General features: G+C 42.4%; 1 protein-coding gene across 1 annotated transcript in view; it reads left to right on the forward strand.

Moving 5' to 3' along the window:
• LOC123755676 (gonadotropin-releasing hormone receptor-like) overlaps nt 1-26,231 on the forward strand; it is an 83,511-nt gene that overhangs the window by 34,133 nt on the left and 23,147 nt on the right. The window contains exons 2-5 of the mRNA XM_069299933.1: nt 5,271-5,894; nt 7,693-7,770; nt 15,624-15,828; nt 19,272-19,428. Coding sequence (XP_069156034.1) covers nt 5,331-5,894; nt 7,693-7,770; nt 15,624-15,828; nt 19,272-19,428 — 1,004 coding nt within the window. The 5' untranslated portion in view covers nt 5,271-5,330. The remainder of the gene's footprint in view (nt 1-5,270; nt 5,895-7,692; nt 7,771-15,623; nt 15,829-19,271; nt 19,429-26,231) is intronic.

Below are 26,231 nucleotides of genomic sequence, written 5' to 3' on the forward strand. Positions count from 1 at the left end.
TGTTCATGAAAAACTCTCCACACACCAAACAAAACATCCTGAAAGAGATGAATGTGAAGAGAATAAAAGCCATTCAAAGAAAGCCTTTGTAGATTCACCTAATTATCTGTATATGTATGTATGTATGTATGTATGTATGTATGTATGTATGTATGTATGTATGTATGTATGTATGTATGTATGTATGCCTGTATAAAGGTATGTACGTGGGTCACGTAGGATTGCATATCACACAGCTATGTATTCATCACAAATTTTACCACTTGTAATAATTAATATTGGCCAGAGCTAATTTATAAAATGAACGGATCACCAAGTTTGATGGAACATAATTTAGTGGTATTGCCCCTAAGGACTTAATTTACATAAAATAATTAAAAAAAATGGAGTATTACTTTTAAGCAATAGAAACAGTGTATGAACAGTTGTATGACAACCCGTCCTCGACTCAAGTCCATTACATCCAGCGGTCAACCCCACAGACGCATTCATAAATTTTAACATGCTGTTCATTCAAAACGGGAATTTTCTCAAATATAAATTAATATTATAATATATTAGCATATTGTGCATATATAGGCATAGGTTAGGTTAGGTTAGGTGTTTAGGTTCTGTTGGCGATTATTTGTATTTGTAGTACGTGGGTGAAGCATTTATAGCGTTGTGATTCGAACAAAATTCGTCAGTGAAGCACTTGTTCCGGATATGTTCGAACTTCAGCAGTTGTGAGTCGTGTGTAAATCGCTTTTCATTCATAAACAGGGGGTTTGGCGGGTGCATGGAATCACTTTTGGATCTTTGTTTAGAGGACGGGCTGGGTCTGAAGCTGGCCTCTAAACCCCCTGTTTATGAATGAAAAGGGGGTTCACACACGACTTAATCCCGTCCTCAGACAGCCTGTCCTCCAAACAAAGACCCAAAAGTGATTCCATCCACCTGCCAAACCCCCTGTTTATGAATGAAAAACGGTTTACACACGACTTACAACTGATTTCATTCGAACACTTCCGGAACAAGTGCTTCACTGACGAGTTTTGTTCGAACCACAACGCTATAAATGCTTCACCCACGTACTACAAATGCAAATAATCGCCAACAGAACCTAAACACCTGACCTAACCTAACCTATGCCTATATATGCACAATATGCTAATATATTATAATATTAATTTATATTTGAGAAAATTCCCGTTTTGAATGAACAGCATGTTAAAGTTTATGAATGCGTCTGTGGGGTTGACCGCTGGATGTAATGGACTTGAGTCGAGGACGGGTTGCCTCAGACCAAGTTCATTCCATCCAGCGATCGACCCTAAGGACGCATTCATCAATTTTAACACGCTGTTCATTCAAAATAGGAATTTTCTCAAATATAAAATAATTTTGTTATATATTAGCATATTGTACATACTTAGACATTGGTTAGGTTAAGTGTTTAGGTTCTGTTGGTGATTGTGTGTATTTGTAGAACGTAGGTGAAGCATTTACAGCATTATGGTTCGAACAAAAGGCATCAGCGAACCAACCCGTCCTCGACTCAAGTCCATTATATCCAGCGGTCGACCCCACAGACGCATTCATAAATGTTTACATACTGTTCATTCAAAACAGGAATTTTCTCAAATATAAATTAATATTATAATATATTAGTATATTATGCTTATAAATAAATAAATAAATAAATATGTTTATTCAGGTAAGGTACATACATACAAGTGATGTTACATTAATGGATTGATATATAGATAGAGCTAGTACATACAATGCCTAAAGCCACTATTACGCAATGCGTTTCGGGCAAGAAAAACATTAATATCTAGAACTTAATACTAATTGAGCATAAAGAATAAAAAGTGTTGAAAACAAATACAAATAAAGATAAAAAAAAAGGGGTAACATGACTGAAAAAGCAGCACAAATACAATAGGTTGACAAACAGTGTTGATTAAAAAAAATAATAATAATAAAATAACAGACATGGGTTGACAATAAAGGAGTGAGGTGGGTTACAGGGAATTTATTAGGTATTGTTTAGTTTTTATCTTAAACTGGTTGAGAGAGGTACAGTCTTTAACATGGTTGGGAAGGTCATTCCACATTCTGGGTCCCTTGATTTGTAGAGCATTTCTAGTTTGATTAAGTCGTACTCTAGGAATATCAAAACTGTATTTATTTCTGGTGTGGTGCTCATGGGTTCTGTTACAACCTTCAATGAAGCTTTTGAGGTCAGGATTGGCATTACAGTTCAGCGTTTTATATATGTATAATACACATGAGAGAATGTGCAGTGACTTAATATCTAACATATTCAGAGATTTGAGTAAGGGTACCGAGTGATGTCTGGGGCCAGAGTTGGTTATTGTCCTAATAGCAGCTTTGTGTTGAGTAATTAGAGGACGTAAATGACTTTGCGTTAGGTTAGGTGATTGGGTTCTGTTGGCGATTATTTGTATTTGTAGTACGTGGGTGAAGCATTTATAGCGTTGTGGTTCGAACAAAACTCGTCAGTGAAGCACTTGTTCCGGAAGTGTTCGAATGAAATCAGTTGTAAGTCGTGTGTAAACCGTTTTTCATTCATAAACAGGGGGTTTGGCGGGTGCATGGAATCACTTTTGGATCTTTGTTTGGAGGACAGACTGGACGACTCACAACTGATGACGTTCCAACACTTCTCAAATAGTGCTTCACTGACGGCCTCTGTTCGAACCAAAACGTTGTAAATGCTTCACCCACGTACTACAAATACAAATAATCGTGGGATTGCCTCGTTGGCCGCCAGGGGGTCCGGACGTGCTTGCCTGCCCTGCCAGTTGCTGCCTGGAGTTTCGAGGGGGCGGGTGCAGTTTGAGGTGTGGAGCGCCCGCTAGCCGGGGATCCGGCTGGCGATATGGAGTTTGCCAGGGGTAGCCGAGTTTGCCGGGTAGATACTGTACGGTTAGATTTTCTGGTGCAGTGGACTGGCCCATTGTGGAGATTGCTCTCTTGGACGTGCTCCGTGTCGATGTCTCTGATCTCCTGGGGTTTGGTTCCGGTTCCGTCGTCCTCGCTGGATACCTTACGTGTGCTGGAGTCTACCCTTCCGCCTGCTGTGTTTCTTCCTTCCCCGATTCCGGTCTCCTTGGATGGTAGTGGCTTTTTGTCCCGCGTCGTTGAGGCTACCATTCTGCGTGGTCGTGCTGCTCTGGCTTTGGGGCTGCCTGCCGATGGTTCTTCTGGGGCACCGCTTGCAGGGGGTGACAGTTCTGACGATCAACGGCCTATTTCTAAGCGACGTCGTTCGGCTCGGGGTACGTCACCTCACCGGACGTGGGCAGAGGAGCGTGACGCTATGGATGATGAAGCTGTGGGCGACGTTGTGCTGTCTCCTGTGGTGCCTTCTGTGTTGGACGCTGTGCCCCCTTCTGATGGCTCTCCTCACTGGGCGGTTGCCCCTGGTGACCGCAACCTCGTAGTGGTGTTGTCGAAGGATGTGCGACGGGGGGCCTCTGCTCCTGTTCCGATTGGTGGGGGCACTGGGGCGTCTGCGGAGCCACCCTCCGCGGGGCTCGGTGCGGTGCTTGACATCGAACGAAGTGCACGCCCTAGTGGGCGGGCCAGTGTGCGGCTCGCTGTGCAGCCTTGTGTGCTTCAGAGTGTGCGGCCCTATGACCGGCTTCCTAGGGGGAAACACACCCCTTTCGTCCTCCCGTCTGGCGAGGTGATCGACAGATCTAAGACATCTCTGTGTTTTAAGACTGATGACCTGGTGCGTCCTGTTCCCTGGTGCTCATTTACCATCTGAGTTCCGTGGGCGCAGTGTTTCGTCATGGACGTGCCGGATTCGATGCCTTTGCCTACTGAGACTCCTGGAGGTCGGATTGATGAAGGCGACCAACTTATTTTGGATGCTTATTGCTTACTTTTTCCGGCTCGGGAGTACCCGGAGAAGTATGCGTGATTCGTGTGGTTAGTTTGTATTTGTGTTGTGCGTGATGTTTTCCCAGTGCCTGCGTGCACAGGTGGGTGTCCTTGTCTGTGTGTGTGTGTGGTGTGGGTGTCTGTTCCTGGCTCCTGCGTGGTCTGTTTTGTTGTGTTTGCAATTTGTTTTGTGCTTTGCCTTTGGTATGGGTGTTTGTGTTGTGGGTGTTTGTGTTGTGGGTGTGTGCGGTTGTGAGTGTTTGGTGTTCTTTCTTTCCTGTCGTTGCGCGTGCCCCGTGTGTTGGGGTGGCGGGCGTCTTGGTGAGATTGTGTATATCGCATGGGTTGTGTGCGCGTGCGATTATTTCTTTGTCCTTAATTGCTTTATTCTTTGTACATATTTCATGTTATTTATGTTCTAATATGTAGTTTTTGGATTTTATGTTACTTTATAATTGGTGCCCTCATTTGTGTCCGGTTCCGCTCCTTTGTGTGTGCGGGGTCGGACTGCCCGTGCTTGTGTTTTAATTTACTCCCTTTTTCTGTTCTAGGGGGGGGAGGGGTTGGCTTTCTGTACATTTGTTGTAATTTTTGTGTATTTTTTCTTGTACGTTTTTGTTATTGTCCTTATGTACTTTATTTGTTGTGTATTATATTCATTTTCTGTCCCATGCTGTTTGTGGGTTTCTTTGCTTGTGTCCTGTGTGCTTTCCTGTGCCCCTTTGTCTGTATTTTATGTCTGTTTCATGGTGTTTGCTATGAGCACGATTGTTTGTATTTATGTGTTTTGCATTTGTTCCCTGTTTTTGTACTTTGTTTTTTTATATATCAATACAAATAATCGCCAACGGAACCTAAACACCTAACGTAAGTATATACAGAACCCTAATATATAATAATATTGATTTATATATAACGAAATTATTTGTGATACACAATACACTAAAATTTATAATCGCGGGTTGAGCGGTCGACCGTGCTTTAACGAGCCTCGCCTGAGGACGGGTTGTTTGTAAAGTAATTACGTTTGTAATTATGCAAAAATCTTTATTCTTTTGTTCTTTTCAAGTTTATGCAGGTAAACTATAGGAATCATCCGGAAATTAGGTTTAAAATGTTATTCTAAATAAATATTTTTTTGCATACGAATATCACGAATCAAGTTATTAAAATTTTTAAAGTTTTGAGGGAGAGAATTATATTTTAGGAATATTAGATAAAATTCATGATTCACTCATCGTAATCACGATTCATAATTGCAGGTCGAAGTCAAGGTCTAAAATATTGCGATCAGTTTAAGCATATTTACGTCCAGCGGCCATATTTAACTTTATTAGAGATAAGTCCGTAACCAGGAAGTTTGTATCCCACAGGACGATGCGAGTGGCCAGCGTGGCGCGGGGGCCACACAGTCGGTGAGGGGCTGGCCAACCATGGAGGCTCTGGAACTCCTTGTCACACAGTCGGTGATAAACGGCGGGAAGAATGCTCGACAGGTGTCCAGTCCAGGCCCCAGCACCTGGCTGGAACACTCCCTCAACGACACCGATTGCTTCCAGATTCCAGAGACCTCCGATTGCCTAGCCAACGATTCCTGGACGCTGAACAATTCCAGCCAAGTCATGAACGCTTCGAGCACCGTGCTGCCTCCCAGCCTTGGCTTCGACGACAATGCCATGACTGACATCATCATCTACTCCGTCATGTTCCTGGTGGCGGCCGTCGGGAACTTGACCGTCTTCATCACCCTCTTCCGAAACCGACACAGGAAATCCCGCGTCAACATGATGATCATGCACCTGGCTGCAGCCGACCTGATGGTAACACTCATCAACTTCCCCCTGGAGGTGGGATGGAGGATCACCACTCAGTGGGTGGCTGGAAACCTCGCCTGTAAGCTCTTCCAGTTCCTGCGAGCCTTCGGCCTCTACCTGTCTTCACTTGTCCTCGTCTGTATCAGCCTCGACAGATACTTCGCCATTGTCCATCCTCTTAAGGTACGACCTAAAAGTCACATTTAAACAGTATTATGCAAATATACTTTCATAAAATGATGTATGAAAGTCCTTATATATCCTGACCCCTTTCCAAGTGATATATAACCATAATGGCTTGACGCGTTCCCCAGATAATTCCCTCCCTCATAAAATGATGTATGTACATGTTAATTCGTGTACACAACATTCTGTGTCAATTGAAATTGAAATTGAAATAAGTTTATTGAGGCAAAATACACACAAAGGGATGAGGTAGCTCAAGCTATTCTCACCCCGTTCAGTACATCGTGTTAATACATATATAGACACACATCACAAACAATAAACATATTACCAAACATTCTGAGAGATAAACATATACATTTCCTTTCTGTGTCAAAGTAAAATCATTTTTTACAAAGCTTCATACTTTGCTAGGATAGGGAAGATTAACCTGCAGTATTCTGGGAGAGATATTATACCGCTTGCTGCTCTAAGTACTTAAACCCGCAAGTTCACGAGAGCAAAACATTTGCTATAGAATTTAAGCCGATTTAGACATGGTTTACAACTTCTCATATAAACTAACCGTTCCCACTTGTCTCTGGTCATTTCCACTTATCCCTAATAATTTTCACTTATACGTTGTTGTTGTTGTTGTTTAAGATTCGCTACCTGGAACATAAAGTTCCGAGTAGCACGGGCTATGGTGAGCCCATAGCTGAGACTTATACTTGATCAGACCTCGGCCAGTACAGAGATGGTTGGGCGCGTTTCATTTCCCCTGTCACCTCATGCACTTTTCATCCAGCAGTAAATAAGTACACGGGAGTCAGTCAACTGTTGTGGCCAGCATCCTGGGGAAGGTCAATAGTTGACCTAGACTCCAGGGGAGGGGAGGGGGGGGGGGACACGGCTAACCCTAAGCAAAGGCTTCCTCCTCGACAACGAATATCATGATATTCATGTTTACCCAAACTTGCCTTCAGCCAGGAGTACCAGAGCGCTGTCCCACCGAGAGGATGGGAAGGGGATCAGGAGGGGCTGAACCAGGTCACAACCCCCAGTAACTGGTCAGGCATAACAAGGCGGACACCTGGCTAACTTAAGGCAGGTATGGTGGAGGGTCAGTGTGACCTTACCACACCTTGTGAGATGTGGCTCATGGGCCACCTCATGGTCCACCTCATGGTCCACCTCATGGACCACCTCATGGTCCACCTCATGGACCACCTCATGGTCCACCTCATGGTACACCTCATGGACCACCTAATGGGCCACCTCATGGTCCACCTCATGGTCCACCTCATGGTCGGGGACAGGAAATCTCCTAAGCTTGCTGAGATGCCACCTAAGACACCTAGAGACCTCCCCCAGGATGGGACCCATAACAGCTAACTAACTCCCAGGTACCTATTTACTGTCAGGTGAAAAGAGGTATCAGGCGACATGAAACGTGCCCAACCGTTTCTGTCCTGCCTTTGCATTAAACCCAGACCCCTAAGTTGTGAACTTTGGATGGAGACCAGTGTGGTATAGCCAGCCCACACTAATAACACTACATTCCCTACTGTGTACGGTGCAACAGGTCTACACACACTTGAAGAAGTGATAAGGCTTAAACTCCCAGTTGCACTACTTTTGACTTGTTGTGGCACAGTTGATTAAGGCGTGTCTTGGATTCTCTTGGACGTGGGTTCGAGCCCTCATCAAGGCCCTTGTAGATTTGTTCATTTGATGCATCACGCTATTGTGATTTCTGTGTCTGCATTTATGTTGCCTTTGTGTCATTTATTTGTTGTCGTAATTTTTATTGCAGGTCAATGATGCCCAGAGGCGCGGGAAAATGATGTTAACTTTTGCTTGGTCCATTGCTGCTGTGTGTTCCCTCCCTCAGGTGAGTTCCCTCCCTCAGGTGAGTTTCCCTTCTCAGATGAGTCTCCTTCCCATCTTCAGGCGAGTTATATTCTGTCCTTCTGGTAAATCCTTTTCCATCCCTTGAGTGAGTCCTGAGGCCTCTCTTACGATGGGGTAAGATTTTAATATTTGATTACTACAGTTTGATTCAGTACGTAAGGAGCTCCCAGACAGGCCCCCACAAGTGGCCTAACATGGGACTAAATGTTATGTGAACGTTTATTATATTATGTAACATCTCTAATATTATTATATATTGGTAAATAATTACTCATTAATTCAAGTTGTTGGGAAGATGAAGCCTGTACCTAGGTTTATTGAGGTTGCCTTAGGCCTACAATTGACCTTCCTCAGTATGTAATCCACAATAATTGCCTAACTCCCAGGTACCTGCTAGGTGAGCAGATGCATAAGGAGGAAAGGAAACATGTCCATCTGTTTCTGCCCTGCCCAGGAATTGAACCCGAGGTCCCTTGGTTGTGAGCTGAGTATGTAGACCACTGTGCTTACAGGACTCATATATATTATAATGCATCTATACAGGAATCCCAATTATATAATACTTAATCCAGCTGCAGTGCATTAGAATACACATGTTCAGGTTCATTTAGTGAAGTTCTTGGTCAAGCGTTGGGAGCTCTGCTATTATATGGCATATCTTGAGGTTATCTTGAGATGATTTCGGGGCTTTAGTGTCCCCGCGGCCCGGTCCTAGACCAGGCCTCCACCCCCAGGAAGCAGCCCGTGACAGCTGACTTAACTCCCAGGTACCTATTTACTGCTAGGTAACAGGGGCATTCAGGGTGAAAGAAACTTTGCCCATTTGTTTCTGCCTCGTGCGGGAATCGAACCCGCGCCACAGAATTACGAGTCCTGCGCGCTATCCACCAGGCTACGATGCCCCTACGAGGCATCAGGATATTTCTTCACAATAATCATAGCGTCTCTACACATGACTTTCATAAAAGTGCCTACCCGCCAAACACGACGAGACTATGACGTTGCTACAACGTTCGAACAAGTTTTAACACCTAACAAGATGTAACAACCAATAGAGCAAGTTGTAAAAATATTTTTATGTGTCATAAAAACGTTATACCAAGAGGTAACAACTTTATTACAAGTGATAACAAGCGGAAAATATGGCCAGTTACGTTTTGTGTTTGCAGGGAAGGATTTCTATAATAAAGCCAGCTAAATATTAAATAAAAATAGGTATATATATGATTGTGAAACGACTCTGGGAAGAATGATAAGGAATTTGCAACTAATGTAAAAATGAATAAATGTTCAAATTATGGTTATCTATAGGCTTTACATTTAGAAGGAAGAGTAATAAATCCTTATCCAGCCTTTATTAGACCTCACTCGGATTATACAGTGCAGCTTTAAGCACCGTACTCTAGAATTTTTGTGAAAATGTATACACAAAGATGCTTAAGTTAAACCCGGGAATTAGGAACTTCATTTATGATGTGAAACTGATTTTTTGTTTACTGTCCAATAAGGCGCCCAAGCCACTTGGGCAGGACGGTAGAGCGACGATCTCGCTTCAAGCAGGTCGGCGTTTAATCCCCGATCGTCCCACTGGTTGGGCACCATTCCTTCCCCCCGTCCCATCACAAATTCTAATCCTGACCCCTTCCAAGTGCTATATAGTCGTATTGCCTTGGCGCTTTTTCCTAATAGATCCCTTCACTTCTCCACTAAAGAAAAGTGCAAAAAGTGACACTGAAGTATGCAAATATGGACGAAGAGCTTAACAAGCGGAATATAAATGGGATACTAATCATGCAATTTCAATTCAAAACAGAACGATAAATTCAAATTGGAAATACTAAGATATAGAAAATAAATAGGCAAGCAAGGGTCGGCAGTAGGGTTGGAGATCTTGAAACAATTACCTAAGTAACCAAAGAAACAAATTCACTGGAAAATGTAAAGCTTCAATTTGTTAAATTAATCAAATTTAGAGCATTAACTGTCATCTCTTTATTACAGGGATTTGTTTAGTATGTGTAGGTTGTACAGCTACAGCGCTGTGGCAGTGTGTACACTGTACAGCTTAACTGCAGTGTACAGAATCAGTGTTTGGACTGTACAGATTCAGCAGGGGGTACAGAGTCCGAGTGTAGACTGTACAGCTTCAGTACAGTGTAGTCAGTGTGTACACTGTACAGCTTCAGTACAGTGTACAACGTCAGCTAGGGTCTCTTGACGCATTGCTGTTGAGCACACAAGCTTTCGCTTTGATGTCCAAAGGATTTGAAAAGGACGGGGGAGGTAGAGGGGATGGCGAGATGAAATTCTGGAAGAGGATGTGGGTGTAAGAGAGAGAGAGAGAGAGAGAGAGAGAGAGAGAGAGAGAGAGAGAGAGAGAGAGAGAGAGAGAGAGAGAGAGAGAGAGAGAGAGAGAGAGAGACAGACAGATAGAGACAGGGGGGGGGGCACACACATATTTGTGGAGTTTGAGAGCAAAATTGCCCGTTAACAGACATGTGGGAGACATGTCCCGAACACACATGTGTGAGCCCATGTGTACGGACGTAAATGTGTAAATCCCTGTACGACTCGGGACTTCCTGTACAGAGATGTGTACAGACTATGGACAGATGATCCAGACATCAGTGTTCGCTGACATCAGCTTGTGGAGGTCGGCGGCCAATACATGCATTTGGCTTCAATAAATCCATTGTGAAACTGAGATGAGAACGGCGGAAATCCGTTTGTGCCCAAGTGAGAGACTTTAAGGTTAAGCCGAGCGTGGCTGTGGGGAGTCCAGCCTTGCATCTGCCGCTGATGACACCCGCTTGATGTAGACGTCGGAAGACAGGTTCTGTGCGAAATCATTAACCATGGTTAATCCAGCACTTAAGTGTCTATTTTCGAAACCTGAACATCTTTCTTCAGCCAATAGAGCTCAGTTTTCATTAATAAGCAGTTTATGAGTTACGAATCACTACGAGGGTATCTCTAACAATAATAGTCTTGACTTGTGAAGTTTCTAAGCTTGAAACACAGATTAAGCCGCCCTGATCGAGAAGAGATGTACAGGTGTCGTGAGTGGTCACGGAAATGCTTGATGAATCCTTGCCCAATGACGCAAGTTCGATCCCATTCCACAGCCCCAATACTTTTTATCATAGATATATCATTGTATTGCAACTTTATTGTGCTTAAGATATAAAGTTCTTAAGAGATAATTTAGATTGATAGATGCCATATTGGAAAGAATTTGCACTTATTAAATATAATTTAGAACTTAGAACTGATAGAGGAATGGTCTTATTATTATTAAAGGGAACTAAGGACCTGGAGCTGTGGTACAACGTATGGTATACTGACTATGGTATACTGACTATGGTATACTGCATGAGCATGTCTTGGAGAGCCTGTGACAGTCTGAGGTCAGACGCTGCCCACACCCTCACACTCATACACACACCCTCACACTCATACACACACCCTCACACTCATACACACACCCTCACACTCATACACACACCCTCACAGTCATACACACACCCTCACACTCATACACACACCCTCACACTCATACACACACCCTCACACTCATACACACACCCTCACACTCATACACACACCCTCACACTCATACACACACCCTCACACTCATACACACACCCTCACACTCATACACACACCCTCACACTCATACACACACCCTCACAGTCATACACACACCCTCACACTCATACACACACCCTCACAGTCATACACACACCCTCACACTCATACACACACCCTCACACTCATACACACACCCTCACAGTCATACACACACCCTCACAGTCATACACACACCCTCATAGTCATACACACCCTCAGTCATTTATACACACACACAGTCTTACAGGCATGCAGACAAACATACAAACGTACAGGCAAAGAGAGAGAAAGACCTGGGGGTTGATATCACGCCAGACCTGTCCCCTGCTGCTCATATCAAGAGGATAACATTAGCAGCATATGCCAGGTTGGCTAACATAAGAACGGCCTTTAGAAACTTGTGTAAGGAATCTTTCAGAACATTATATACCACATATGTCAGACCAATCCTGGAGTATGCGGCTCCAACATGGAGTTTATATCTAGTCAAGCATAAGACTAAACTGGAAAAGGTTCAAAGGTTTGCCACACCAGACTAGTACCCGAACTGAGAGGTATGAGCTACGAGGAGAGACTACGGGAATTAAACCTAAAGTCACTGGGAGACAAAAGAGTTAGAGGGGACATGATCACCACATACAAGATTCTCATAGGAATTGATAGGGTAGATAAAGACAGACTATTTACCACAAGGGGCACACGCACAAGGGGACACAGGTGGAAATTGAGTGCCCAAATGAGCCATAGAGATATTAGAAAGAATTTTTTCGGTGTCGGGGAAGTAGACAAATGGAATGCATTAGGCAGTGATGTGGTGGAGGTTGACTCCATACACAGCTTCAAGTGTAGATATGATAGAGCCCAATAGGCTCAGGAACCTGTACATTAGTTGATTGACAGTTGAGAGGCGGGACAAAAGAGCCAGAGCTCAACCTCCGCAAGCACAATTAGGTAAGTACAGGCATACGCACATTGCGAGGCATGCAAAGTCATACAAACATACACACAAGGATACAAAGGGACACATATACAGAGACACACAAACACACACACATACAGAGATACACACCTTGCATACCATGCAAGTTGATGGAAAAGATTGTGCGAAAAAAACTAGTAGAAAATCTGGGGCGAAAGAACTTTGTAACGCAACATCTGAATGAGTTCAGGAATGGCAGGTCCTGCCTCACAGGGTTAATTGAATTCTACGACCAGGCAACAAAAATCAGGCAAGAAAGAGAGGGATGGGCAGACTGCATATTTTTGGATTGTCAGAAAGCCTTTGACACAGTACTACACAAGAGGCTAGTGAAAAAGCTGGTGATGCAGGCAGGAGTGAAAGGGAAGGTACTCCGTTGGATAAAGGAGTACCTAAGCAACAGAAGACAGCGAGTCACTGTGAGGGGTGAGGTCTCAGATTGGCGAGGCTTCACAAGTGGAGTCCCGCAGGGGTCAGTCCTTGGACCTATACGGTTTCTGAAATATGCAAATGATCTTCCAGAGGGTATAGAATCGTTTCTCTCATTGTTTGTTGATGATGCAAAAATTATGAGGAGGATTAAGACAGAGGAGGATAGTATGAGGCTACAAGATGACCTAGATAGACTAAATGAATGGTCCAACAAATGGCTACTAAAGTTCAAACCGAGTAAATGTAAGGTAATGAAATTAGCCGGTGGAAACAGGTGGTCAGATACAGGATACAGATGGGAGATGACGTATTTCATGAAACGGACAGAGAAAAAGATCTAGGAGTTGATATCACACCAAACCTGTCTCCTGAAGCCCACATCAAAACAATGACATCGACGGCATATGCGAGGCTGGCTAACATCAGAACTGCCTTCAGGAACCTGTGTAAGGAATCATTCAGAACCTTTTATACCACAAATGTAAGACCAATTCTGGAGCATGAGGCCCCAGCATGGAGCCCGTACCTTGTCAAGCACAAGACGAAGCTGGAAAAAGTTCTCAAGAGGTATGCCACTAGGCTAGTCCCAGAACTAAGAGGCATGAGCTACGAGGAAAGGCTGCGGGAAATGCACCTCACGACACTGGAAGATAGAAGAGTCAGGGGAGACATGATCACTACCTACAAAATTATCAGAGGAATTGACAAGGGATAGATAAGGATAAACTGTTTAACACGTGGGGGGGAGGGGGGTACGCGAACAAGGGGACACAGGTGGAAACTAAGTACCTAAATGAGCCTCAGGGACGTTAGAAAGACTTTTTCAGTGTCAGAGTAGTTAAATGGTGGAATGCATTGGGCAGTGATGTGGTGGAGGCTGACTCCATACACAGTTTCAAGTGTAGATATGATAGAGCTCAGTAGGCTCAGGAATCTGTACACCAGTTGATTGACAGTTGAGAGGCGGGACCAAAGAGCTAGAGCTCAACCCCTCCCCCCCCCCGCAAGCACAACTAGGAGTACACAGACCCACACATACAAGCATACAGTTATACAAACATACACACAGGCATACAGAAGGACTCACATACAGACATACAAACACACAGACGGTCAGACAGACACACAGCCTAAACCCATCCCGCGGCCAATTGTACAACATTTTATTGTGTTTCTTTTCGGTAAGAGGCGGCCCCGCTTCTTGCAGGGTCGGCGTTCAACTCCTGATGACCCAAGCGGTTAGATGCTATTCCTGCCTTCCGTCCATACATCCTCGTATCCCAGCTCTGTGTTCTCATATCCCAGCTCTATGTTCTCATATCCCAGCTCTGTGTTCTCGTATCCCAGCTCTGTGTTCTCGTATCCCAGCTCTGTGTTCTCGTATCCCAGCTCTGTGTTCTCGTATCCCAGCTCTGTGTTCTCGTATCCCAGCTCTGTGTTCTCGTATCCCAGCTCTGTGTTCTCATATCCCAGCTCTGTGTTCTCATATCCCAGCTCTGTGTTCTCATATCCCAGCTCTATGTTCTCATATCCCAGCTCTATGTTCTCATATCCCAGCTCCATGTTCTTACATCCCAGCTCCATGTTCTTATATCCCAGCTCCATGTTCTTATATCCCAGCTCCATGTTCTCATATCCCAGCTCTATGTTCTCATATCCCAGCTCCATGTTCTTATATCCCAGCTCCATGTTCTTATATCCCAGCTCCATGTTCTTATATCCCAGCTCCATGTTCTTATATCCCAGCTCCATGTTCTCATATCCCAGCTCTATGTTCTCATATCCCAGCTCCATGTTCTTATATCCCAGCTCCATGTTCTTATATCCCAGCTCTGTGTTCTCATATCCCAGCTCTGTGTTCTCATATCCCAGCTCTGTGTTCTCATATCCCAGCTCTGTGTTCTCATATCCCAGCTCTGTGTTCTCATATCCCAGCTCTGTGTTCTCATATCCCAGCTCTGTGTTCTCATATCCCAGCTCTATGTTCTCATATCCCAGCTCCATGTTCTTATATCCCAGCTCCATGTTCTTATATCCCAGCTCCATGTTCTCATATCCCAGCTCCATGTTCTCATATCCCAGCTCTATGTTCTTATATCCCAGCTCCATGTTCTCATATCCCAGCTCTATGTTCTCATATCCCAGCTCTATGTTCTCATATCCCAGCTCCATGTTCTTATATCCCAGCTCTATGTTTTCATATCCCAGCTCTATGTTCTCATATCCCAGCTCTATGTTCTCATATCCCAGCTCTATGTTCTTATATCCCAGCTCCATGTTCTCATATCCCAGCTCTATGTTCTCATATCCCAGCTCTATGTTCTCATATCCCAGCTCAATGTTCTCATATCCCAGCTCTATGTTCTCATATCCCAGCTCTATGTTCTCATATCCCAGCTCTATGTTCTCATATCCCAGCTCTATGTTCTTATATCCCAGCTCCATGTTCTCATATCCCAACTCTATGTTCTCATATCCTAGCTCCATGTTCTCATATCCCAACTCCATTTTCTCATATCAAGCTGATATTCCATCCTCAGATCCCTTCCAAGTGCTGTTTAGTCATACTGGTTTCTTGCAGGTTAGGAGTTCGATCCCCGAAGGACCGAGATTCAGGAACCGTTCCTCCGCTCCTTGTCCTCGTATCCCTTCTGTTATCCTACACTCATATCCCGTCCAAGTGCCACATATCCATGCTGGCTATCTCCAAATAATTACCTTATCACCTATCCACATATTTTAAAACACTTTATCTATCGCAGTTTTCAAGATGTCGTTCATCCTGCCAACAGAGTGTCATCTTCCACGTAGACACGCATCCTGTCTTCCAAGACTTCAAGCAGTGCGTGACCTTTGGGTTCTTCAGGACGCAGGTGGAGGAGATGACCTATAACCTCTTCTGCCTCGCAGCCATGTACTTCATGCCCCTTCTTGTCATCATCGTTGTCTACCTCCGGATCCTGTGGGAGATCTCACAGAAGTCTAAGGACTCTAACGGTAAGACTTAAGGCTGTCCAAGAACCGCTGTAGAAGGGCTCCGTTTTCTCTCATGGTCAACTGAATGTTTTCTGTCATATTTCGTCCAGTTTAGTGGGACTTCAATACATTTTTAATTTTAATTTGTATTTTAGTCTCTAAACATTTCCATTTAAACTTTTTCAACGTATATTCAGATCTCATTTTCCTCGTAAAACTCGAACTTACGTGAAATAGGAAAAGTCTGATTATCCAAATTTGCATTCGTAAATGCCTCTTCCAAAAATTTTTTAAATATTTATTTCAAATACTTCAGTGTTATGCATATGATTCGAAATGCAATTATTGAGTGTTTCTTAACCCTGGGACGCTAACATCCCGCCCCCCCCCACTATGGGTTCCTGAAATAAATTTTTAAAGTGTGTTGGAAAATGCTGATCAAATAAAAAAGGAAAATAGCAAAACAATCAGGTCAACACACATAGACCAGATTGACCAACACAAAAATCAGATTTGTTTAATCAGAGTTGGTTTATTTTTGTTTTGAGGTTGGTATATTATCTTCCCTGAATCCATGTATGACTAACCATCCTGTGAGATGGGAGTATTAGATGAACTTATTATAGCTAGTTTTTTATCTACACTCAAAAATTGTCATTTACTTAGCTAAAAGAACTAGAGGGTTTCAGGTCCTGAACCGATTATGTGCCTCTGTAATCCTTTACACCACCGCCCACGGGATGGGTATGGGGTGCATAATAAAGAAAGAAATTGAATTGTGTAATCCTTTCACATAGAACAGCTTCCCCTAAGCTTGTTAATAAAAAAAAAACACTTGATAATAGTCCAGAACAGAGCGAAACGTCGTCGTTTTTTCATTTTCTGGTGTGTGGGTTGGTCGTGATATCTTCAGCCACGTTATTGTGACTCATCGTCTGCAAAAAATCAAATAATTCCTTTTTTATTTTGCATATAAGAGAAGAGAAAGTAAAGCAACACTTTACCATAATGATGGAACACGAAACATTTGTGTACATCTCAGAGTTCGGTTATGTTTGAGAGTCTGTGACGCCACGCTGTGTGGACCTGCTCTATACCTGTGCTGTAGCCCGAGTGTTGATGTATGGCTCGAGGCTGTAGTAGCAGTAGAGCGGCTCAACCGTCTCCCTTCAAAGGTTCTGTTCATCAATGTCTTTTTTATATATGAGTTTCCTTATTTGTTTGTTTCACTGTTAACACAAATGTTGGATTGTAGTTTCTGCTGAATGTTACCAAAGTCACGAGATCAAATGACAAATTTTGATGGTCAGTTATCTAATTTTACATGGTGCTTGTTCCTCCCAACAGACTTTCTGTTTTGTTCGCAGATCTGTTAGGTCGTGAAAACTGTAAACATGACTGACTAGCAAATAGAGTGATGAATATGTCACATATTCACTCCTTATGTCACTATGTCAATTATGTCACTCCTTTCTTTGATGACCTGCCATTTAATTATTTGTAGCTTGAATTTGAAGCCTGCTAGAGTTCGAGAACACAAGGCAGATCATCCAGCAGACCAAAACCAGACTATCGAAGCCAGCCCAAGAGAGCTTGATATGATCAATAAGGTACAATGCCCCGACTTGGATTCAAACCACCACATCAGTCCCTTCTAGCTTTCTATGAGATGGCATACCAGTGCATCAGGGAGAAGACTTCGTATTCAGCTCCGTAACCATAGTTAAGATACGGGCTCACCGTAGCCCGTGCTGCTTGGAGCTTTTTGTTCCGATTAGCGAATCTTTAACAACAAACCATAGTTAAGACTTATGCCATTTATATGGCGTAAATTCCTCTGTTCGAAGACGTCATCGCAAGGATAGTTATAGATATGAGCAGCAACATCTTCAACCAGGTTTGTCAGGATATTAAGGACAGTCCCACCCGCATCAGCATTCAGTTGGATGAATCAGTTCATATTTCCATGAGTCAATTGATTGTGTGTATCTGATGCATCCAAGATGGTGAAATTAAAGATGAGCTCCTCTTTTGCAAGGCTTAGCAAACAACCTCGAAGGCAGTATAGATATATTGAGAGTCTTGGACAAGTTTATTGAGGAGCCTCAGATCAACCTGGAGAAGGTCGGGTCTGTCTGCACGGATGGCGCCCCAGGAGTAATAGGCTGCAGGTCTGGATTCGCTGTTTTGGTAAAAGGAGGACCAGATATCATCATGAACCTCGTTGTTCTCTATCGCCATGCTATGACATCACAGAGATTGTCGTCTCACCTTAAGGAAATTAATTCTGTGTTCAAGTCGTGAATTTCATCCGGGGGTCGCCCCTTGAACCACAGTGTTTATGATGCTTTATGAAGATTGATTGATTGATAAAGATTAAGCCACCCAAGAGGTGGCACGGGCATGAATAGCCCGTAAGTGGTACAATTTTTTGTTCAGTAATTCTTTTCAGTATTCTGAGGTTGCATTTAATCGTCAAGCTGTTATCGCGGGGGAGGATACTGCTTCACAGTCTTTATGAGGGTGTCCAGCTGCTGGACACCTTTGTTGACCAGGAGAGTGGCTGTGTTGATGGCTTCAGGGTGGCCACTGCAAGATTCAGGGACTCTTAAAGCTCTTCTAAGGTCGTTGGTTGCTTCACATTCCAGAAGATAGTGAAGTAATGGTTTTTCTGTGACAGTTTGGCAGAAGATGCACTCTCTCTGTCGGGGTTCACCAATCTCCCAGTTGCATCTGTAACCTGGACGTAGTCTATATAACCTAACTGTTATTTCCCTGTGGATCCTTTTGGGATATTTAACCTTTCTAATTTGATTGCCTAAAGATACCATATTGCAGAAGGCGAACCTTCAGCTACTCTCTGGTGTAGATAGGCCTTTATGAGGAGACAGTGAGTGAATTAAATCCTTCTCTCCCACTCAGAAGTGAGGTGGCTCTCACGTGGGTGAGTCCTCACCAGTATTGCGGAGCTCCGTGCTGAAACTACAAAGTTCCTCAAAGAATACCACAATAACTATACTGAAAAATTTTGAAGACGAAATGTTCCTCCTCTCTTTCCTAACTGCCAGACGCCTTCAATCACTTGAACGACCCGAACACAATGCAGGACTAAAGTAAACTTTCAGTGTATACACGCCAAGAAGCAAGGCACACTTCTAGCTGTGTATACCCATCAGATGCGGGTGATGTTAGCTTTAAGCTTAAGGCTTATCATATTTTGAAGGATTATTCACGCATCGGTACACCTCTCAGTACAAATTTCTGTAGTCTAGTAAGGGAAAGACTTTCTCTTGTTTTAATTCCTGTCACATGTGTCGCAATATAACGCGCGCATAAGTATGTTTTAACATTTTATCAACAAAACAGAAAATATATTATTCATATTATTATTGCATGTTGGCTTTCTACTGATTATTAAACAATGTTATCTTACATAATAATAGTATTGTCGCCACCTTCACCAGTGGAGCCAAGCGGCCAGGGTCAAGGGGGTCGTATGCGCCTGCGCAGGAGTGACGTCAGCAACATAGAGCGCGCGCGCGCCAGGACACTGCGCATGACTGTTATCATTGTCCTGGCCTTTATCTGGTGCTGGACCCCCTATGTTGTCATCGTTATGTGGTTAGTGCCATGTGGTCAATGTTATATTTTTAGTCTTATGTGGTCAGTGTTGTTGAGGACAGCGTCACGTTGTCCGTTTCCGATAAAATGGCTTCTTCCCTTCTCTTTATATGTGATAAGGGTTCAGGACAACTTGAAATATGTGGTGGTTGGGCTATTGGGTTAGGGCTTGGGGTCCCGGTAGTACAGTCGCGTTCGTTCTTGACTCACACTCGAGAGTTTCCGGTTTGAATCCCGGGCGGGACAGAAATGGTTGGGCGCGTTTCCTATCACCTAGTGCTCCTGTCCACCTAGCAGTAAATACCACCCAGTCAGCTTGTTGTGGGGTTGCATCTTGGGGAGGGTCAATATTTTCTCCCTGTGAGGGGGGGGGGAGGGGCTCAATATAAGCCTAACGTGTACTGTACACATAACCTGGCTGCCTGTCCCCCAACACAATTAATTACTATTATTAAATCCTTTAATATATCATATAAGCCGAGAGGCTCAGGGCTGAGAAACCGGACACGATAAGGCTTAACTTACTTCTTTAGAAATAGGGTGTTTGATTTATGGGACAATTTACAGGTTAACTGACGTGGGATCACGTGATTGTTTCAAGTGTAGGAGAGATAGGGGGAGCTGCCTCGACCCACAGTGATGTATGGATCATCTAGTAAGGTTGGCAGACTTCTAGACGTTAGTACTGTTAGACTCAGGACCGCCTACAAGTACCTCTGGGAGTCTGCTCCACCTGCTGAAGTACAACTGACCTCATCTAAACTCTGTCAGCAGAACTATTCACATATGTTACGTTAGTCTGCCATTGAATGGGAAAATCTAGAATTTAGAGATAATTCTACCTAGAATGTTCAAGAAGTGTGTAAGTCTTCATTGAAAATGATGTTCAACTTGAATTGTGGCAAATAACTTTCTCGCCTACACGTTATTAAAAAAGAACTTGTACCATATGTGGGAACCGACCTGTGAGATTTATATTTATTTAATTTATATGAATTTATATTTACGTTAATTTATATACTTCGATAGCAATTTGTATAATGATAAGTGGACTGTATTTCTGCAATAATCTCATAATCTCACAAATCGATCCTCTACACATTAGGGGGGTTTATTAGTATATATATATGCAGCCAATCAAACTACAGTATTAACTACACATTATTAAACATTGAAGAGGTTCCTTTTCTTATAGTACAGCAGGTTAGTCCACCAGGTATAACTAGGGTGTAGACACCAAATTATCCTCTTTGAGGTAGCTTCCATCACCCAGTAACTGGTGCACAAAATCTTCGTCTTGACCTGTCAAAAGTGCGCTAGCTGTGAAGCCAGAATCCTATATATGACAAGCTATATCAGAGAAAACACTATACAGTACATGGAACAATAAAGACCTGGCTTAATTACCTTTAGTTTGAGGCTTCCACGTGCTCTAACCGGGTCACCCTATATAATGACATTAATGGCCATAAATGAAAGATACATGGGTTTCGGAAAGAACACTTAACTTGAATTGTAGACATCGTGTTGGAGATGGTACCTTTGGTTTCCATAACACTACGTCCAAGTAAAATTAACAGGAGCCGTATTTGCTCCTGTGAGCCTCTGGTCTAGTATAAACAATGGCTGTTTAACACTCCATACTATTGACGTTACTGGCCGACATTGTCCAGATATGATAGGAGCCGAATTTTCTCCACACGTCTCGGAGGTGACACAACAATGGCTGCCCTCCTTCCTCCCTCTGACGCCTGGCTTACATTGTCCACATGTCAGAAAGTGATAGAAGGGTCACATTTACTCTACTTTAATATTGATAATTAAGTTAATTTATATAAGATGTTTTATGATGGTAAAGTCCAAAGACTAATGTATTTAAGAATAATTCCCAGCAGAATAGCTGGTGAATTATAATAGTATGTGGTGATGATATCCCGTTTTCTTTAGACAGTAATTCCACTACAAGTTACGTTTTCTATGGTTAACTTGTTTATACAACACAGCTATTATCTGTATGATTATTAAATGGTGTCAGATTTTCCGACATAATTCCCCAGGGGGCTGCTCACGGGTCGAAGTCCTCTTTAGAACAGACGAACACCGATACTCCTCCTTCGAATTATTAGATTAATTTGATGTTAGTAGTTAATAATCACACGTTTGTGCGTCTGTTCGTACAGGACGGATGTCCCGTACTAGAGTTGCAGGGGTTAGAAGTCTAATGCGATTTCATTTCCCTGTTAACTCTTGAAAGGCTAATATTCAAGCCTTATACATATTATTTAACCCAGAAGACTGAATGTGATCAAGTACTACAGTCAAGTATGATTCAGGGACTGCAGTGAGATCAGTGACATTAGATATAACTTGAAGTTTCTTCAGGTAACTGGTCACTGATATATAAACACTGAGGCCCATGGAATACATCTTGATTAAATAATAAATGTATCAAATCAGTCATCAGATTTATTAGGGTTTAATTTAGTTAATTGATTCAGAAGATTGAATAGCTCATCATTAAAGTAAAGTATGGTTCTGAGACTGCAGTGGGTTCAGTGACATTGGTCGCAGTGACTTGTAGCTGTTTTAGGCTACTGTTCACTGATTTGCCACTGAGGCCTCATGAAATCATCTCCAGCTTTAAATGATGATACTAACATCAACCTCTGTTGGTATAGTCAGCTGTAATCTCCATAGTATAATGCTACTGGAGAAATATAATCAGCTGACAAATTTAGATTTCTACTGGTATTGTTTATCTGCAGGCATAGGTCTCCTCAGGCTTGATACTGGGCCTGAGAGTAATTTACCTCCTGCAGAGTTTAACATGGTTATACCCTGATATTTAGTAGGGCTACCAATGAATCGATGGCAATAGTCTGTCCCTACAAGGAGACCGAAGTCGTTGAGGTGATCCGACTTAATATTATCTGCCAATTTTATTCCTCTATTTCTCAGGAATTTGGCTGTTGCTCGCAGACCTTGAACTTGTAGGTCTACTGGTATTTTGTCCACCACAATGGCTTGTACTCTACAGACGTACCTGCCTAAACGTACTGATGGTTGTACCACCTGGTAGACTTGAGGTCCTGCATCTGTTACAAACCCTGAGATGTTGAATGACATCTGGGCTACAGGCCTTAATTGTAGTTCATCTGCCAACTTTTTAGTGATATATGTTCTTTGGGATCCTTGGTCAAACAACCCACGGGTATGGACCTTGGCCCTCTTATTCAGGATGGTAATTTGGGCAGTAGGCAAAGTCGTATTACCTTTAGACTTTGCCGATTGGACACTCTTTGTTGGTTGCACCTTGCAGTACTGTACTGTGGTGGGAATGCTATCTTCCACCTTGGGTCTTGAATACGTTAATTTCGTATATTTGCACAGTGCTGCATGGTGCCTACCGCTTCTACACCTGTTGCAGGTGTTGAATTGGGTATCACAATAGTCTATGTTGTGTGACTTGAGACACCTTGCACATCTCCCTAATTCCTGGAGTCGCTCCATACGAGTGTCTCTGGTTGGATAATTAGCACAACAGTATGTTGAATGTTTCTTTTTGCAGAACATACATGTCCCCCAGCCTACTGCACGTTTGGAAGTTACCGGTTTGGGTGAACTAGTAACAGTAGGCTTGGAGGATGCTGCTGCATTGTCAGATTTTCTGCAACTTGATGTTTGAGTAATTGGTTGATGTTTATTTGGGGTGGTTGTTTTACCCTTTAATTGACTATTATTTTCTATTTCTGAAGGCTTGCAAGAGGCTTTAACTTCCTCATTTGCTCGTCGTTTGTTTATGATGGAATGTAAACCTTCAGTGATGTCCTGTACTGTCAGGATGGTGTTATGTTGATGTGCATATAATTCATCTAGTATATCGCTGGACAATTTTCGTTGAAGGACTACTTTGGTCATCCATTCACTAGTAGTTATATCAACCTTAAGTCTGAATGTTCTTAGTAGTGACTCAAACTCCATGCTGAAGGATTGTAATGAGTCAGCAGTCTGATCAGGTTGAGGTAAATCCAGCAATTGTAGTACTAGATGTATGACAGTTTTCTCATTGCCAGCATTATTCCTAGGAGGCTGGACTGGGAAATTAGTGCTGTCGCTATTTTCATTTACATTTTCTATTACTGGTTCAGCTTCACCTCTAGTTTGGAGGCATGTTAACTTAGTGGCCTCAGGTATTGGGTTTTCAGAAACCACAGAGACTGTGGATAAATTGTCTGAAAACTGCTTAATTTCTGGTGGTATATTATTGGGTGAAGCTGTAGTGGGTGAAGCTTTATCCTTGTTGATTAAAGGATCTAATCTGGCTTTACATTTATTCTCAAAAAGATCCAGATCATCCATAACATTATCTACTTTATTTGATGTACTTGCTAATTGTTCTGATTCAATTATCCTGTGTAAATGTTCCAACCTGCCTTGAGTTTCTTCTTCATATTGTGCTAGGTCAGACAGGAATGGTTCCACATCTTCAACTACTACGTCATCGTGGACTTGATTTTGGTAAGATTTCCTATTTGCTTTCAATATATGCAATTGGGTTTGAATCTGTAACAGTGGTATTTTCAACCGATGATAATTAATTACAGGCTCATATAACAACTGTTCATATTGGTTGAGATCCCTTGTTAGTTGGCGTTTGCTTGCTATTAAAGCACGCTTTGCTTTCTGTGGATTAGTCATGGTGACTTGTTAATTGAGCACCACTGGCTCATAAATTGTGGGCAAGTACTAATGGTAGCCTAGGGTTAAATTCTGCACTCGCTAGGCAATAATCCTACCTCTACTAGAGGTTAGCACTTAAAATTAATACACATTATATATATACAATCATACACACTAATGATTTGAGTGATAAACCAGTGTCATGGAAGTACCTTTAGGTTAGCTCTTCTATATCACCCTAGGATAGTAGAGACACTAATTAATCACTCAAAGGTGTAATGATCATAAGTAAATTATTATATATACAACTCAACTCGAGTTGATAAAAATTACACCCAAAATAGGGTCTGCACCATTCATTAATGGTGCTAAGTTGTTGAATATAGTACAACTGACTATGGTAATAATGGGACTAGGATGAACGATAATAGTTCAACTAGTCAATGGTTAATATCCTACCCTGTTGTGGGTTGGCAATTAGTAAATATTATACTGTGATCACTAGTGCAATATATATTAAATAATTCTCTATTTTGGAGAAATAATATACACAATTATTGATAATAGCCTCTTAATTAGCCTCTATGAAACTTCTAATATTATCAAGAAGTATTAAATATTATTAGTGACCTCGCGAAATAAAGTCCACAAAATTCGTAGATAATCTCTCGCGAAATGTAACACCACGAAATCCGTGAACAATCTCGCGACACAGTCACTAATTTGGCTGGCTTCTATATTAGCGCTGTCATTTCACAGAATAACACGCCACCAAATCTGTGGGTGTGCATGAAACCGCTGACTAAGGCTTAACTCAGTTGAGGGGGGGCTCCTGAGCTCCCACGAGGCTTCGCCGCTGTCTTTGACTGGCTGGCCTTGTTTAAATAACACTGCACTAGTATATTTAATGAATCCACTGGTTAACTGGTTCATCCGGTACTAAGATGACCAAATGTGGGTTCAAAGGACCGAATATTCCGGTTCCGAAGGTCCAAATAATGTGGGAACCGACCTGTGAGATTTATATTTATTTAATTTATATGAATTTATATTTACGTTAATTTATATACTTCGATAGCAATTTGTATAATGATAAGTGGACTGTATTTCTGCAATAATCTCATAATCTCACAAATCGATCCTCTACACATTAGGGGGGGTTTATTAGTATATATATATGCAGCCAATCAAACTACAGTATTAACTACACATTATTAAACATTGAAGAGGTTCCTTTTCTTATAGTACAGCAGGTTAGTCCACCAGGTATAACTAGGGTGTAGACACCAAATTATCCTCTTTGAGGTAACTTCCATCACCCAGTAACTGGTGCACAAAATCTTCGTCTTGACCTGTCAAAAGTGCGCTAGCTGTGAAGCCAGAATCCTATATATGACAAGCTATATCAGAGAAAACACTATACAGTACATGGAACAATAAAGACCTGGCTTAATTACCTTTAGTTTGAGGCTTCCACGTGCTCTAACCGGGTCACCCTATATAATGACATTAATGGCCATAAATGAAAGATACATGGGTTTCGGAAAGAACACTTAACTTGAATTGTAGACATCGTGTTGGAGATGGTACCTTTGGTTTCCATAACACTACGTCCAAGTAAAATTAACAGGAGCCGTATTTGCTCCTGTGAGCCTCTGGTCTAGTATAAACAATGGCTGTTTAACACTCCATACTATTGACGTTACTGGCCGACATTGTCCAGATATGATAGGAGCCGAATTTTCTCCACACGTCTCGGAGGTGACACAACAATGGCTGCCCTCCTTCCTCCCTCTGACGCCTGGCTTACATTGTCCACATGTCAGAAAGTGATAGAAGGGTCACATTTACTCTACTTTAATATTGATAATTAAGTTAATTTATATAAGATGTTTTATGATGGTAAAGTCCAAAGACTAATGTATTTAAGAATAATTCCCAGCAGAATAGCTGGTGAATTATAATAGTATGTGGTGATGATATCCCGTTTTCTTTAGACGGTAATTCCACTACAAGTTACGTTTTCTATGGTTAACTTGTTTATACAACACAGCTATTATCTGTATGATTATTAAATGGTGTCGGATTTTCCGACACCATATTAAAATTCCACGGATTTTAAT

Source organism: Procambarus clarkii, chromosome 43 (assembly GCF_040958095.1).
Source record: "Procambarus clarkii isolate CNS0578487 chromosome 43, FALCON_Pclarkii_2.0, whole genome shotgun sequence".
Taxonomy (NCBI): domain Eukaryota; kingdom Metazoa; phylum Arthropoda; class Malacostraca; order Decapoda; family Cambaridae; genus Procambarus; species Procambarus clarkii.